General features: G+C 42.0%; 1 protein-coding gene across 1 annotated transcript; it reads left to right on the top strand.

Annotated features, from left to right (window-relative positions):
• Positions 1-1529: 1529 nt before the first annotated feature.
• Positions 1530-14283, top strand: LOC143844935 (uncharacterized). Its single transcript, XM_077352793.1, has 7 exons — positions 1530-1731; positions 4502-4644; positions 5460-5546; positions 7791-7881; positions 10149-10326; positions 11806-11903; positions 14016-14283. Exons 1-7 carry the CDS (start codon positions 1672-1674, stop codon positions 14175-14177), a joined length of 819 nt encoding a protein of 272 aa, XP_077208908.1. The 5' UTR covers positions 1530-1671; the 3' UTR covers positions 14178-14283.
• Positions 14284-16369: the final 2086 nt, after the last annotated feature.

Raw genomic sequence — 16369 nt, 5'->3', positions numbered from 1 at the left:
TGATAGACCTAATGGTGGTACTTCAGCAGAGAAGTTTCACAGGGAGATTCCAGCAAGAAGCTGCTCAACTGGAATTAATATGCCAACTCAATAAAATAGGATCTGGATTTAGTAATGGATAAAATGGAGAATGATGTAAACTACTTTGGGTTCCCATTGAGGAGTGGGTGGGAGGCATATACATTAAGGGGCAAATTTAAAGTTTGTAAGGATGCAATTGCTTCTCCATACAAGTTTATGTACATCTCTTTTTTATTTTCTTTTTTTTGCCCATTCATCAACAGTTGGTAAAGGTCCACACCTAGTCACAGTGAATCATTTATCCTTTTAGTTGGAACATATTTTCACCTGTCCTCTGAAATTTCTTGGGACAGCACCTGGGTAGGCAACTGCATATTCTGGTCTCTTTGTAGTGACTCCCTGCCCTGCCCTTTTGCTTTTTGCTGCCGATCATATAATTGAACTAATACTTATTGCACCAATGTGACTTGTACGATTATATTAATAAACATGCTAGTTTTAAAAGTTTTGATTGCAGCAGACTAACACAGCTCCCCCTGTGGAATTTCATAATGTAAGCTTATATTATGCCTGAGGTGACTACTAAATAATGTATGTGATACTGGAACCTGCAGGCAAGTTGCAGGCAGCGTATGCATGCAGTTTTCAAAGCACCTCTGCATAGCCACCCTGTACTTCCTTGGTGGTCTTCCAGTAGGCTTGCCAACTTCCAGATAGCACCCAAAGATCTCCCACTATGACAACTGATCTCCAGAGTACCAAGATCAGTTCCCCTGGAAAAAATGGCTGCCGTGTAGGAAGGGCTCTATGGCAGTATACCCCTCTCCAACCCCAGCCTCCCTAGGCACCACACTCAACATTTCCAGGCTGGAAACCCTATTTCCCATCCAAGTACTAGCCAGGGTTGACGCTGCTTAGCTTGAAATTTGATGAGACCCGACAACCCCAGGACATTAGGTCGTGGCTAAATTCATTAGATCATGATAGAAATAATGTATGCAGTTGCCAATTAACTTTTTCTTACGACAGTAGTGGAGAAGCACTAGCGGCCTTTCAAATATTCATACGCTAGCACATATTATTTCATCCAGGTCTATGTGTATCCGTCATCGATTCAATCATCTATAGAACTGAATCGGGTCTGTCGCTGGCAGGAATCGACACAGTACCCTGTTCCCATGGAAACCCTTGAGCACAAAGCCTGGGGGGGGGGGCTGAAACAGTTGCCGCACAGTGATGACCTCACTCAGTTCTAGTGACAAAGGAAGAACATTTCTCCAATCGCGTTCTTATTAGTCTACTTCGGTGATTGCCTGAGCAAAGGTATCCCCCTCCCCTTTGGAAGTATTCCTTGGGCAGAACACAATCCTTCCTGCTGCGACTAGTGTCCCCGTCTCTGATCATCATTAAACCTTCCTATTTCCCATGTGACAAATACAGCAAGCTCCCTCAGACAGGCACTGCAGAACACGCCCCGGACATAGGGGCTTTCACTACACCGTCGCCCGCCCTTTCAGCCGACGAAGCCAGGAGGACCTCGGGACGGAGCGCCGCTGTCTCTGCGCGCGCCACGCCTCTTCTGCGGCTTTATTGGCTGTAGAGGGCGGAGGGCGGGCTTCGGCCCTGCCTTTGGAGGCCGCTTTCTGCTGTATGTGGGAAGCGAAAGGAGGGGGGCGGATGACTCTGCCTTCCATTCACAGGTGCATTGAAGTGAGTGGCTGGAGGTGGCTCCCAGGGAGGAGGGAGAGGAGGAGAGAAGGAGAGGGGACCCCAAGCGTCCCCCCCGCCCCCAGACATTTGGGCTTGATTAAGATCGGTGGCAAGCAAGGAACTCCTTTGGTTTGTTTGGCGCCTACAGAACCCCAAGATAAGGCTCCCTCCCCGGCCAGAGTGCCCTGGTTGAGAGAGAGAGAGAGAGAGAGAGAGAGAGAGAGAGAGAGAGAGAGAGAGAGAGAAGAGTTGGATTTCTATTCGCCACTTTTTACAACTCAAAGGGGCTTCCTTTCCTCTTCCTGTGAGGTTATGCTGAGAGAGTTATGAGAAAACAGCTCGAAGGGAAATATGACTGGCTCACGGTCACCCAGCTGGCTGCATGTGGAGGAACACACTGCTGGCTCTCTGTCTGCATATAGAGTTCCACATATACCCAATGGGGTGGAGGTATCACCTAAGAACTTAGGCTCCTTTAGCTGGCTGAACATCCTTAGTACACAGCCCCTCCCAAGGACCATGCTGATGGGACCATAGCTCAAGGAAAGGTGTCTGGTTCAGTCTCCCAGCTCTCCAGTTAAAAGGATCGAGTAATAACTGATGTGAAAGATCTCTGCTGCCATCCTCAAAAGTCAGTCTAAATAGATAATACTGACTTTGAAGGGCCAATAGACTCAGTATAGACAGCTTCATTTTTTCATGGGATAAGTGGTCTCTCTGCTGAATGTCATTCATATGTGTCAAAAATACATTTACTTCATAATGAAACAATCGTTGTGCCTGAAGGAAACATAACTTTGTATCATGTCCACTTGTGTATTCAGTTATATATGTTCAAGTGGGTAGCCATGTTGCTCTGAAGTAACACAACAAAATTTGAGTCAAATAGCACATTTAAGACCAAGATTTCTTCAAGGTGAGAGCTTTTGTATGCACACGCACTTTCTCAGACAACCTGAGGAAGTGTCTCGCCTTGAATAAAACTTTGTTGATCTTAAAGGTGCTATTGGACTCAGATTTTGTTATGCAATTATATATGTGTATTTAAATCTATCCATGGCATATTAGAGAATTTTCATAATGCGGTGTTTCTCCAGCTGAGGACTACAGGACGTTTGTGTATGTGTGTGGATGAAGATAATTTTGTGCCTCTTATTGGTAAGGTTAAAGCATGTGTCTTGATTCCATTGTGATTCCTGAAATGGTGTGGTGATACCAATTCCTGAGTCACCTTCCCTGTGGGGAGCAGGGAAGAAAAGCTATCAAGTGCGTGAAGAAGCTAGATAGAGAAAAAAATGACACAAAGTAAAGCAGTTGTATAGTTGTACAATTAAGATGTTTGAAGGGGATACTTGTTTTATTAAAGTCTGTGAAGTGCTGATTTAACACAGGCTTTAGAAAAATACATACATGTAATACACTTCACCCAGTGTGTTCCTGGTCTGCATTAGTTGAGGAAAGAGTGGATGGTGTGGCCAAGCAGATTTAAACAATAACAGTAGGGATGAAGGAATGAAGTAGCTTACAAAGTGAATATAGAAGTGACTGTTGTGATTTCGGTGATTTCTTTAATGAAGAAACTGGGCTTTGAGAAGGTTTTTGAAGAAGAAAGATGAGTGACAATTGCTGAAAAAGAGCCGATCGCTGTGCAGAAATCAAGCAGCGGAATTAAGAAGGACTTTTCTTAAGGATATGCATGGGATGCCTTGAAGCATACTTCTCTGTTTTAGTAAGCAGTTTGGTAAATAGTCCCCTATAGCAGTGGTCCCCAACCTTTTTATCACCAGGGACCACTCAACGCTTGACAATTTTACTGAGGCCTGGTGGGGGGGGTAGTTTACTCCTCTACTCTCAACCACTGCCCTAATGCTCTCTGATCGCTTATGGTAATGTCTGAACATCCCTTCAAAATAAGATACAGACACGCGACAACAATGAACATAAGGAACATTTTATTTTCATGGAAATTTTAACTCATGACAATGACAAATCAATGGGAACCCTGAGCTTGTTTCTCTGCAATGAGATAGTCCCATCTGGGAGTGATGGGAGACCATGACACCCAAAGTGTGTTGTAAAGGGCCAGGGGGGGGGATGAAGTAAAAGACTGGGGGGGGAAGCATCCTTCACGGCCCACTTCCAATTAGTTAACGGACCACATGTGGTCCGAAGCCCACAGGTTGGGGATCACTACATCTGCAGTGATCTTGGAGCCCAGGAAAATAAAATCTGTCACTATCTCCATTTCTTCCCCATCTATTTGCCATGAATTGAGAGGGCCAGATGCCATGATCTTTGTTTTCTTGATGTTGAGTTTCAAGCCAACTTTTGCACTCTCCTCCTTCACCCGCATCAACAGGCTCTTTAGTTCCTCTTCACTTTCTGCCATTAGAGTGGTATCATCTGCATATCTGAGGTTGTTGATATTTCTCCCTGCAATCTTGATCCCAATTTGTGACTCCTCTAATCCTGCATTTCTCATGATGTGCTCTGCATACAAGTTAAATAGGCAAGGCGACAGTATACAGCCTTGCCGAACTCCTTTCTCAATTTTGAACCAGTTAGTGATTCCATGTTCAGTTCTCACTGTTGCTTCTTGACCTGCATATAAATTTCTCAAGAGACAAATAATGTGCACATTAGGCTTTGTAAAAGGCTTTTCGCTAAAGCAAGAACTTATTTTAAGAATGGACATGGATGTGGTGAGAGTTTTAAATTGTGCCAAATAACCCTAACCTACATCTGTTTCCCCCTCTTCTCACTTCTTCAGCTTAATCAGGACAATGAACTGCTGCGTAAGAAGCTGAAGCATGTACGCTTAAAAAACAAGCAGTTGGAATATGAGTTGGCACAGACGCAAGAGAAACTGCATGCGCAAAATAAGTTCCTGCCTGTTTGTGTCGCAAAACGAAAGTAAGAAATGGAAAGTAAGAAACCTTGACTATCTGAGTTTCCAGCCAGGGCTCTGTCATTTTGAGTTAACAGCCTTGTTAGCATCCCAGCGAAGCAGCATTGAATTCAAGCTGAGTTAGCATACTGACAAACTGGTGTACTTCAGTTTAAACTGAAAGCCAATATGAATTCTTTTATGGTGAAGAAAGGAAACATGAATTGATTGTTTCACTGGGTTTTGATATGTTAACTGTCTTGTGAGTTTTTAACATCTGTAAAGATTGCTAATGCCATTTGTCTTGGAGAATTTACAAGAGTATATGAGATCAGAACATATGGTGATTTGTAATCTGAACTTGTTTCAGTTTTTGTGAGATTAGTATTTAGCGTGTCATAATCAGCTGTGAAGTAGTGCTACCTTAAAGCCATAGGTTTCCTGTAAATAGCTATATTTATAGCTAATTGTTCCAGTTTTAGTATATGTGATGCCAAAGTGATCACAGCTAATCATGGATAAGAAAGATAGGGGTTCAGAATATTTTGGTCCCTGTTTTAACTTGTGGCCCATGGAACTCAGCAAGATACTGATGGGACAGTAATAATATTGTTATTCTAAATAAGGTTTCTCGCAAGGAAGTTTTAATTGGGAGATGAGAAGAACTGAATTACCAAAATATAATTAAATTTAGGTAATAAAGTAATGGATGGAAGTATATATTTAATGAACCTTTGGCATTGTAAATACAGTTGCAAATGTTAAGATTAAAGGATCAGTAAGCAAATTAATAGCTTTTGTTTGAAAAATTATATTAAGTCATTGTGTGTATTTGATTAAGTGTGCAAGTTCAAACAGAAATCCGTTTATGGAATAGAAGTGATGGAGTTCATGCCAGGCAATATGAAGTAGCCAAGGAAAATGTCAGGTAGGCTTGCTAAAGGACAAGATGTTTGTTACTTATTTGAAAGTCAATCTGGATTCAATGAACTATCCTTCTTGGGAGCATACAACGGTAGTCTTAACAGTGCAATCCTAAACAAAGTTGCATGTGTATTGTCAGATGTCAAAGCTGTCCCACTTCACTTTTATAGTGTAATGCTGCTTCTTTGTGTTGCTCCTGTTGCTGCTGCTAGTGGAGAGGTGTTTGCAGTGGCGACAGAGCATCCACATAGTGCTTTTTCTCACAGTCTTCTTGTGTCAGCACCCCAGCAACAGATTTTTTTTAAATGAGGAATTGCTAGATCTCTATAGCCTTATAAAGTTATAATTTATTGCCGTGATCTATTCATTCCTAGCTTTCATTTGAAAGAATTAAATCTAAAATTCAATCTGGAGTGATAAGGAGGAATATGCAGTCTGAACCTTCCCCTTTATAGTTCTGCAGAGAAAAGGGTGAAAGAGCTCCTTTAAAAAAGGAAAGCTGGGAAAGAGTAGACCGTGACAGTACGTCAACAGTATAACACTGAAGAGATCTAGCAATTGCGGATTTTGTTAAGCCTCAAAAAAGTCACGTGGTCTTGGTTGGAATGGCTGCAAGTGCTTGTACAAGGAAGGTAGTATCAATACAAGTGGGCCCATTAATAATGCATACTTTCCTGTCCACACAGCACCCAAAGGTGCTTTGGCTGTGATCTTTTCAAAAAGATCATACTGAGCAATATTTGGGAAAGATTGTAGCGAAGCAAAGGAAACACAGAGACAGGATGACAACATGTGGATACTTCCAAAAACCAGTAAGGCAGAGTAAAATATCCGTGCCTTATTAGTGCCCTATTTAGCCCCAGAATACCTAGCCACAGTCACAGACACGCAACGGTCACCTCTAGGCTGGATTACTGCAACTTGTTTTACCCTTATCCCTGCTCTGGAAACTGCTGTAAGTCCAAAATGCAGCTGCCTGTATTCTCACTCAAACACCATGGAGAGATCACATCATCCCGACCCTCCAGCAGCTGCACTGCCTACCAATTGAATAGTGGATCAGGTTTAAGGTATTGGTACTCACCTTCAAGGCAATATGTGGTCAGGGTCCTGTATATCTCAAGGACTGTCTGCTTGCAACCTGCTCTATCCATTCAAACAGACTGGTGATCCCTGGCCCCAAGCAGATTTGCCTCGACCAGACTCAGGGCCTTATCCTCCATAATTCAAACCTGGTGGAGCGAGCTCCTTAATGAAATTAAGGCCTTACCAGAACTCAAACAGTTCCATAGGGCCTGCAAAACAGAGCTCTTCCGCCAGGCTTTCAGTTGAGGCAGGCATCAGGGGCCTCCCTCAAACCCAGCCCCCCAGTCAAGCAATTCTGCTGCCCAGCCGCTGTCTCCCCCCTCTGACCGGATCTATTATCATGTACACAAAGTCCTGAGTTTTGACTGCTGTTTGCCTGTTCTTGTTTATTACACCCTCTGTTAGTATTATTTTTTATTATTAGACATTTTAAAATGTACTGTTCCATGTATACCGCCCCAAGATGTCATAGTGAGGGGCAGTATATAAATCAAATGAAATAAATAAAGTAAAGCAGAATATACAGCCTTGCATTCATTGCCTAAGCCTTTCTACAAGGGCGAATCACCAGATCTTTTGTCAAGACTGTCTGCTTGGGGCTTCAGTGGAGGAGAGAGGTAGGGAGTCTGAGGTTCCTCTGTTCCTGGAGCCCTTGTTACATCCGTAGAATTAGGCACGGTAACCTCCTCCGTCTCCTCCTCCTCTTCCCCTGCTTTGGCGCTTTTTTTTTCTGTCTCCTGCAGGAGCAGATGCCAACCAATTAACAGGGTTGCTGGCTCTGTGTAGTCAAGACTGTAATCCTGTGTCTCCATAATCTCCAGAGACATCTGAGCTCAGCTTCACCTGAAAGCGTGGCCAGTGCTTGCATGTCAAGGGCAGTTTGGGGCCTGCTTCTGCCTCTCCTTGAGGTTGCTCTGGATCTTCCTGTTATTCTACCACGCTTGTCCTCTAGCCACTCCCTCTGTCCCTGCATACACATCCTCTGTTTCATTTTTTCTTTATAGAGAAAAGGAACCCAAACAACAAGTTTTAAAGGTAGTGAACAGAATCCCCCCAATTGATTTAGGCTTTCAGTGGGGTTTGCATAGGCAGTTTTGTTTTATGCTTGTGTATGTTTGAAACATCTATGATTTCCTCTTATTTTGCATTTGTTGTTTTCCAGATTGCGTCAGCTGTACAATAATCTGCAGAGAAGGCATAATAAAGAAATAAAAACAAATCAAGAACAAATTGAAACAATTTCAGTGCTTTCTGTAAGATTCATGTCCCTTTGAAGTAAACACTAAGTAAGGCTGAATCCACACAGCGAGGATTCTTTGCTTTGCATTTATTGCTGCTGCGGCAAGTGCCTTGGCAGTGGAGCATCCACCTAGGAGTTCTCTGCGTGCTTTCATCTCTCCGCTGCCATTTCCGTTGCACAGGAGGGCTTTTTGAAGACACTTTAAAACCATTAAAAAAAAAACACTGATGGTGTGCCAAAGAAAAATGGAATCTGTGAGCAGCTGAAGGTAGAAAAACTGCTCTGAAGTGGATGACCCCTTTGAGAATGCACATCTTCCCATCCAGACAGTGTGACAGCACACTTGGACTGCCCCCCCTCCCCCTCCCCCTCCCCCTCTCCCCCATTGGAGCAAAGCAGAGTGTGCACTCAGGACGGAAAGGATAAAAGGAGCATAAGGATGTTTCCCCCCCGCCCCGCTAGTCACTCAAGCTTGGATGCCAAAGTGGAGAAAAATCTCCATGTGGAAGCAGCCTAAGAGTGTCCCAAGATATGCTAGACTCTCTGAGAGCCAATTGCCTTCATTCCTCCCTCCCTCCCTCCTTATGGTGTGTAGAAAGTTGGAGTGTGTGTGGTTGTGTTTGAGGGACATGCACTTCATAACAGTTTTTCTTGTACCTTTTGAGAGTAATTAAAAATGTTATAGATCTCTGCTCCCTTCATTGATGGAATAAGTCCTCTTGGAGGTCAGCTGGCAAGGTGCCAAAGATGCCTTTTCCCTCTGGTCTTGGTAACTCTTCTTCCCCTGAATCTTACTAGGCCCTGAGTCATCTGAGGAGTTTACAACATCTTGGAGTCAAGAGGCAGGGACAGGATTAGGAGATGCTTGCCTCATAGTGTGTACCTTAATCACCCCTCCCTAGTACTCAGACAGGTCAGGACCCCACCCCCACCCCCGTCTACTTTTTCCCTGCTTCATGTATCCTAATGTATTCCTGTGGCTGCTGGAGGTCAGTGCTTAATCCTTGTTGAGCTAGTTCCTTGTTTTAAAGAAAAACCCCAGCATGTTTCAGGAAGTCTGCATTTGCAACAACTTGTATCTCATCCTGCCCTCCTGACAGGAATGGGACTATCAAGTTTGATACTTAGGTTGTAGCTGCTTTTGGAACTCCTTAGGCAAGGCCAATGAGCTTTCCTCTGCTGCCGGTCTGTGGCAATTGTGTTATAACTGGTTACTTCATGGTATGTTTCTTTGTATCATCACAAGTACTAACATCTGAAAATATTCCTACTGTATTAAAAAAATTCTAGTCTCCTTCACTCAGAGCCTCTTGACGATACGATATACATGTGTTTCCCACAGGTGAAAAATGTGGGCTGTAAATGAATACATAAATAGTACATAAATAAAGAGTAGCTGTCTTGCGCCTGTATGATTCTCTTCTGCAGATTACTTGGGCTCCATCTTGTATCTTGCACTGATGATCTCTAACACCTTTAATTAGTATTTAACAGGTAGAAACATCTGGGATAACTTCCTTGGCTCTATATATTTTAGGTATATTATGTATGTATGAAATACACTGGCGCACTTTGTAGCAAGTGTCTTACCATGGTTGTCCTTTCAGGCAGGCCCATCCTGAGCTCAGCCCCAGCTCTTCCCCTGCTCACTGATGGCTCCTGACAGACTCCACAGGTTTAGTGAGCTTAAAATCTCAATACAAAGAGCCAGAGGGTAGCACAGTTAAACACTGAGGATAGGCAGTCCTCTGATCATTGCTCTCAATTAGTCCTTGGGAGGGATATGGCAGCCATTGAACTAGCAATAGCAAAAGCAACAACTTCTAGAAGCAGACTTCCACTAACAGATCTCTTTTGGATCTGTTCTGTGAATGCCTAAGATCCAGCATGGAGAAAGATCCTGCATATGTTCCTGCTGGACAGTTTATTGGGGTTGTCCTGTCTGTTGCCAGCTCTGAATCTAGTCTATATTTACTTTTGAAGGAGGCCATGGAGTTGGCATAGTGAGCACTCAAAGATACAAGCTGGGTATAATGAAATACAGGACATGTAATAGAAAGCTTGAGGTATTTTTTTCTTTTTAGAAAAGTCCTTTGCTCTGTCCCAGCTTGGCATGTTTTGATCTAGAAGGGATTCTGTTATTTTCTCTTGCTTTTGTTGCCTACCACTAACGTGAAGAAAGACATCGTCTTGAATTAATTCACCAAGAATATTCCTGTGCATGCTTGAAGTGGTAGGCATTTTATCATGTATAAAATATATTCTATTGTTTTACCACAGGTTAAGGTTAATGAGCTGGAACAACAACTTCTGTTGGCAAAGCAAAGGGTGAAGGAATTGGAAAGTAAAAAGATTACACAAAAGGGCAAGATGGTTCCAGGTACAGCAGCACAGGGGAAAACTTCATCTCACAAATGTCTTTGCAAAAAGAAGGGGGGTTGTTCCTGCAGATATTTAGGTAAGAATATGGGATCCCCTAATGCTTTTTGTTCCAGAAGGAGTATGACTGGATTGTTACAGATGCAGAGCTGACTTGCAAAGCACTATAATTCTGAAAAATTGCTCTGAGTTCCAGAATGGAATGGAATTTTGTTGATAGGGCCTCTATCTTTGTGTTTGAAAGAGATTGCACCCTGAATCTGTGATTCTTACATCAGCTTGATGTCCAAAAAAATTATCTGGGACAAAGACTTGATATAGAAAGACCCACCTTGGATGAAGAAGAGGGAGCTTAATTTTTTTTTAGTGAACCAGAGCACGTGGCAAATTCCAAACAAATTGGGCCCTTGGAAAACAAAACAGAACAAAATTAATCAACCGAGTTGTATAGTTCCAAGAAGTCCAACAAATGTCCTTGTTTCTTTTGTATATTGATCTTCTGGAATACACTGTGTGCTTTATTATATTTTAAGTCCAAGAGCTGTTTTTTAAGGGCATAATTACATTCTGTAAATTCTGTAAAGAGCCAGTTTGGTGTAGTGGTTAGGAGTGCAGACATCTAATCTGGTGAGCCGAGTTCGATTCTGCACTCCCCAACATGCAGCCAGCTGGGTGACCTTGGGCTCACCAAGGCACTGATAAAGCTGTTCTGACCGAGCAGTGATATCAGGGCTCTCTCTGTCTCACCCACCTCACAGGGTGTCTGTTGTGGGTAGAGGACAGGGAAGGTGAGTGTAAACCGCTTTGAACCTCCTTCGGGTAGAGAAAAGCAGCATATAAGAACCAACTCCTCTTCCTCCTCCTCTTCCTCTTCTTCTATGTTGATTCATAGGGGAAAAATCCCCAAACAACTGCAGTTTAATATCTTTTTTTTTTTTGAGTATCCAAAATCTAACAAAAAAGGCCAGTATAGCAAACCTCTGTGTGCAGTTATAGCTCTATAATATACAGGAAGAGAAGAACCACTGCATCTCTACCAAATCATCCCCCTTGCTTCCACAAAGGAGTTCTTTCTGTCATGTTGCCTGTGTACTCTCTTCCACTCTTGATCTTCCTTAATGTGTCTGATTTGTTCTATTCTGTTCCTTGTCCAAGAGACATAAAAATTCCAGAAAGATTGAAATAATAGGTTTTGAAATATATGTAATACTTGCTTATCCACTGTACACTTACTTTATGAATTTAGCAGCATAAAATTAATAATTTGTAACTTGGAATACAAAATTGCACAATTTAGTATACTTATACCTATGATGTGCTTTGAGCAGCAGAATCAGGTTATAAGGAGACAACAAAACCGTACATGGCTAAACAGCATCTATGATATACAGGTTTCCAGCTAGTAGGACTTCATACTAGCAAAGCTTTCTCTGGAGAGAATTTTATTTAAAAAGTGTAATTTCCATTTTGCCTCTAAATATAATGTGAAAATATGAAATTGTATCATGATTATGCTTTTTAGTGAGCTCTCGATTTTAAAGATATATTTAAATTGTAGACCAGTTGCTTTTGGAGATCCAGCATCTGAAGAAGGAAAATGAAAAGCTATCTAGAGAGAGAAGAATGCTGAGAAATGAACTTGCTGCATTAGACAAGGTAACTTTACTGAAAGATGATACTATAGGATCGCCAGGTTTTATTTCTTCTGACAATACTAGATACATTGGTGCTCCTGCAGCCTATTTATATTTTCTTGAATCCAGTATCTCTAAAAGGGCACCTGTGCTAACCAGAGGTTTGGCATTGCCCTCTGCAGTTTTAGAAGGGAGATATTTTTAAATTCCCCATTCACAGAAGTTCTGTTCTTGCCCACAAGGTGAAATTGAATCATTCCAGCACGTTTTTCAATTGTCCCCTTTAAAGCAAGATTCATATAAAAACTATTAGCTATCTGGTAAAAGGTTCCCTGGACAATCAAATAAAATTAGATTTGAATATTGTTTGTCAGACAAAAAAATCCAGATGACATGTTTAGTAGCCAGATTTTGTGCCCAGGTCTGTAAACTTAGAAAATTTGCATGTTAACTGAGTTAGGATGAAATTTTAACTCTCAACCCTCATTCCCCCCTTTTAAGTTATATTGCAAAGACAAATTTTATGAAGTAAATTTCCTTTCATATATTTTTATGTTTTAGATCGTTATGATTGTGATTATATTGTGATTGCAATAGTATTGATTGAGGACTGTAATAATAAACTGACAATTAAAAGCTAAGACCACAACTTAAGTATGCCAGCTACATAGCTGCTATGAGTGTTAGATTCTCTTGTACCCAGAAGCCTTGGTTTGTGCATGCATTCTCCAAGTATCTGTGGGGCGAGGACTGACATGGTTCATCTGCAAATGTCAGCTCGTGGCAGCTTACAACAATACAAATTACATATAAAACAACCTTAAAACCAACAATCCAATATCAGTATTAAAACAACATGAATCAGCAGCATTAAAAGCAATAGGCAACCAGATGGTCATGGAAAGAATTATATTTAAGATTTAAAGGTTTCAAGGGGGGGGCAAGATGACCAAAGTCACTATCCTGGCCTCAACTCAATGCTTGGCAGAAGAGCTCTGTTTTACTGGCCCTGCAGAACCAAGCCAGCCCCATCAGGGCCTTGAGATCCTCTAGGAACTTATTGCACCAGGCCAGGCAGACTTCCTATGGGCCAGGGACCAACAACCTATTGGTGTTTGAAGAGCAGAGTGCTCTCCACGGGGCATAGGCAAGCAGTCCCTCAGATACGCTGGACCTAGACTGCGGAGAGCCTTAAAGATCAGAACCAGAATCTTTAAGTGGATCTGGAATTCAACTGGCAACCAATGCAGCTGACAACCAATGTAGCTGTGGTGTTTTTGTGAGGACCCTAGCAGCCACATTTTGTACCAGTTGCAATTTCTGGGTCATGGACTAGGGTAGGCCTGCGTAGAGCTTTTCTGTTGCGTTCACAATAGGCAACCTGTGACCTCGTTATGCAACTCTCTGTGAAGGACTCTCTGCTTGAAATGTTCATCTTTAGGTTTAAGGCAGTGGGTTTGATCCAAGTAGCTTTTGTACTGGTTGAAAGGAAGGAGGGGATTCCCTTTGGCCACCAAAATGGCTACATTAGGGATCATGGGACAAAAGGCTGCTAAGATGGGGCTGCTATGTAAGGATAGGAATTAGATGAATGAAAAATCTGTCTGGATCCAACTCAGTATTTCTCTCCCTCCCCTTATGAATACCCTTATAATTAGAAAGTATGTGAAGAGACAGTGTTCTACCTTCAATAAATTTAATTTGGAGATACAGCAAATGTTCTTTTGTTTGATCCTTATGTATATTTGACTGAAATAGACAGCAACAACATATTTCCTGTAATTAAATCTTCATTGCCAAAGATACACTTGGCAGGAACAGAAGTTTTTTTAGTTTTACAGATTCTGTTCTATAAAAGTAGGATTTGGTGGTGATGCTTTCAAATATCTGTTGTATTATGATAACTGAGAACTTCCATCATAAAGAAGAGGATCAGGACTATACCCTAGTTAGAAATTAAATACAGTGATATAGGAGCCAAAATAAATGAAACTCTTTACAGTTTTCTTTAGCAAAGCTTTTGGTTTTTAGATCCCCCTCCCCCAAATAACACTGAATGATAACTTATAAAATTTTAGATGTTTTTGTTGGGATGTGCTTTTAATTAAAAGATATTCACTGGCATTCTTTTCAGGATTTTTTTGATGAAATAGAAGATTTAAAATACGCTCTTCAAGAATCCTTAAAATTGAATGATCAGTATGATAAGTGCTTGAAACAACTGAGATCAACATATGGAATTACTTTTCCATCACTTTTGCCAGTTGGTAATTACCACAAAGGTTTACAGAGATGAAACATACAAGATGACTGATAAAGTCTTTAATGTCTAGTACTATTCATAAAATATATTTGTCAGAGTAAAAGCCTGGATTTGTAATAAAATCATGACTTAGTTTTTATTGTTGTGACTAATTTGTGTAGTACTTCCCTCTGTATACCATCTCTATTTTGAATTGTATTCTGTAACTTGTATTCTGGTTAGTGGCTGTTTCACTTGAATGCCTGCAGCATAATTTTAACAACAAACCATTGTACTCTTTATTGACAGCCCAAAGTATTAATATATTCATTCATTTATTCATAACTAAGGTTGCTTACATGGTGGGATTAAATTGGTCTATGATTTCTCTGCAAAACTTCTATTTTAGTGAAATTAACTTTCAGGCACGGGATTTAAGACTAGCTTCCTGGGAACTTTCTAAGATACTCAACAGGATTTAGAAAGTACACTGAAGTCACAAGGGGTATGCAGTGTTTTTAATTCTGTGAAAGCTGCATTAAAATGTTAACGGGCTTTAGCTGTCACAGAAGTTCTTGCAACATAAGCATTTGTGTTTTTCATCTTACAGCTGAGGAACCAGAAATATTGAAATTTAACTGGGCCTTACAGCAAGATGAAATTTCTATCAAACCCAAGTGGGGTAAGACTTTCCAAACAGGGAGGTTGCATCTGAAGGAACTGTGTCTTGTTATTATTAAGATATTACATTTTTAATGCACGGGGGGAGACGTGCATTTTTTGTTACATTTAATTATTAAGATATTACATTATTAAGATATTACATTTAATTGCAGCCAGTTTTGGAAGTGCTTCCCATTTATCTGACAGAACCTGATGCTATTAGTACTGACCAGCATGCAAAGAATTGTGATACCAGTTCAGTGAGCTCACAAGTGGTTGAGACTAGTTTTACACAGACAGCAGCCCCCAGACTACATGTTTGTTTGATTGATTGGATTTCTATACTGCCCTCCCATAAGGATCAGGGCAGTTTACATGAAACATCAAGGACATACATCACAATCATAACACATCAACTGGATTCACAATGGTTCCAAATGTAACAGAATATTACACAGATTAAATTGAACAACAACTTTAACAAAAATCCCTAGGGAGGTCAGTTTGGTTCAGGTCATGGAGGGGGGTGTCTGGGGGGGCAGTGGATGTTGTTGGGTCGGTCAGCCTTAACCAAATGCCTAATGGAGAAGCTCCCTTTTGCAGGCCTTGTGGAATTGTGGGAATTTAGGCAGAACTCTGATCTCTTTCGGGAACTCCTTCCAACAGGTGGGGGCCAGGACAAAGAAGGCTCTGGTCCTTGTTGACGTCCAACGTGCTTCTTTGGGACCAGGGATCACCAGCCAGTTGGAGGTGGCGGAACATAGGGCTCTTTTGGGGGTATAGGCAGAGAGATGGTTTCTCAGGTATACCAGGCCCAGACCGTGTATGTGAAACTGTTTTGAACCTGCTCAGAGACAAAGAGTAAAGTCTGGTGCAAACTAGCCTAAGCATCTTTGAATCATGGGTTAAGGGAAATGAGCCAAAACCATAGAGATCCAGCCAGTGAAGCACCTCTTGGTTCCAGTAGGAGATTTTGTTGCTTCAAGCATTTGTATTTGAATTCACGGCCAGCCTAAATGGGAACTTATTTAAGGAAAGATTCAAATGGGTAGCTGTGTTGGTATGAAGTAAGTGGGGCATAATTGACTGAATTTTCCTTAAATAGAGTCCAGTAGCACCTTTAAGCCCTGAATAAATCTTTGTTGGTCTTAAAAGGTGCTACTGGACTATTTAAGGAAAATTCGGTCAGTTATGCTCCATTTACGTAGCATCCCGTTGTGAGTTTGGCATCTGCAACAGACACGAAATAGACGGGAAAGACTTATACGCACGTCCTAAGTTGTTGACGGTATCACTGTGTCGCCAAAGCCCCCGCCGCTGCTGGGAAATGCCAGCTTTCTCGTCCCTGGCGGCGCTTCCTTCGGGGCTGAAAGAGCCAGCGGGTCCCTCGCAGCACTGGCGGAGGCTGTCCGGGGGCCTCCTCGCCCTTCGCCGCCGGTCGCCGTGGACGAGCAGAGCGCTCCCCGAGAGGGACAGCCAAGGGAAGCCGACGCGAGGGCAACTTCTCCGGTCCCACGAGGGGCGCACCGAGCAGAAGAGGCCAGGCTCGCCTGCCTGGCTGCCGAGCCAGCGTCGGGGTGCTT

Source organism: Paroedura picta, chromosome 9, assembly GCF_049243985.1.
Source record: "Paroedura picta isolate Pp20150507F chromosome 9, Ppicta_v3.0, whole genome shotgun sequence".
Lineage (NCBI taxonomy): Eukaryota > Metazoa > Chordata > Lepidosauria > Squamata > Gekkonidae > Paroedura > Paroedura picta.
The sequence above is the reverse complement of the archived record's forward strand: the minus strand, read 5'-3'. Positions and strand labels throughout refer to the sequence as shown.

Coding starts and splice junctions, on each gene's coding strand:
- LOC143844935 (XM_077352793.1), top strand. CDS start 1,672: ATGTGGGAAGCGAAAGGAGGGGGGCGGATGACTCTGCCTTCCATTCAC. Junction 1,732..4,501: donor CCATTCACAGGTGCATTGAA/GTGAGTGGCTGG, acceptor TCACTTCTTCAG/CTTAATCAGGACAATGAACT. Junction 5,547..7,790: donor GTAGCCAAGGAAAATGTCAG/GTAGGCTTGCTA, acceptor GTTGTTTTCCAG/ATTGCGTCAGCTGTACAATA.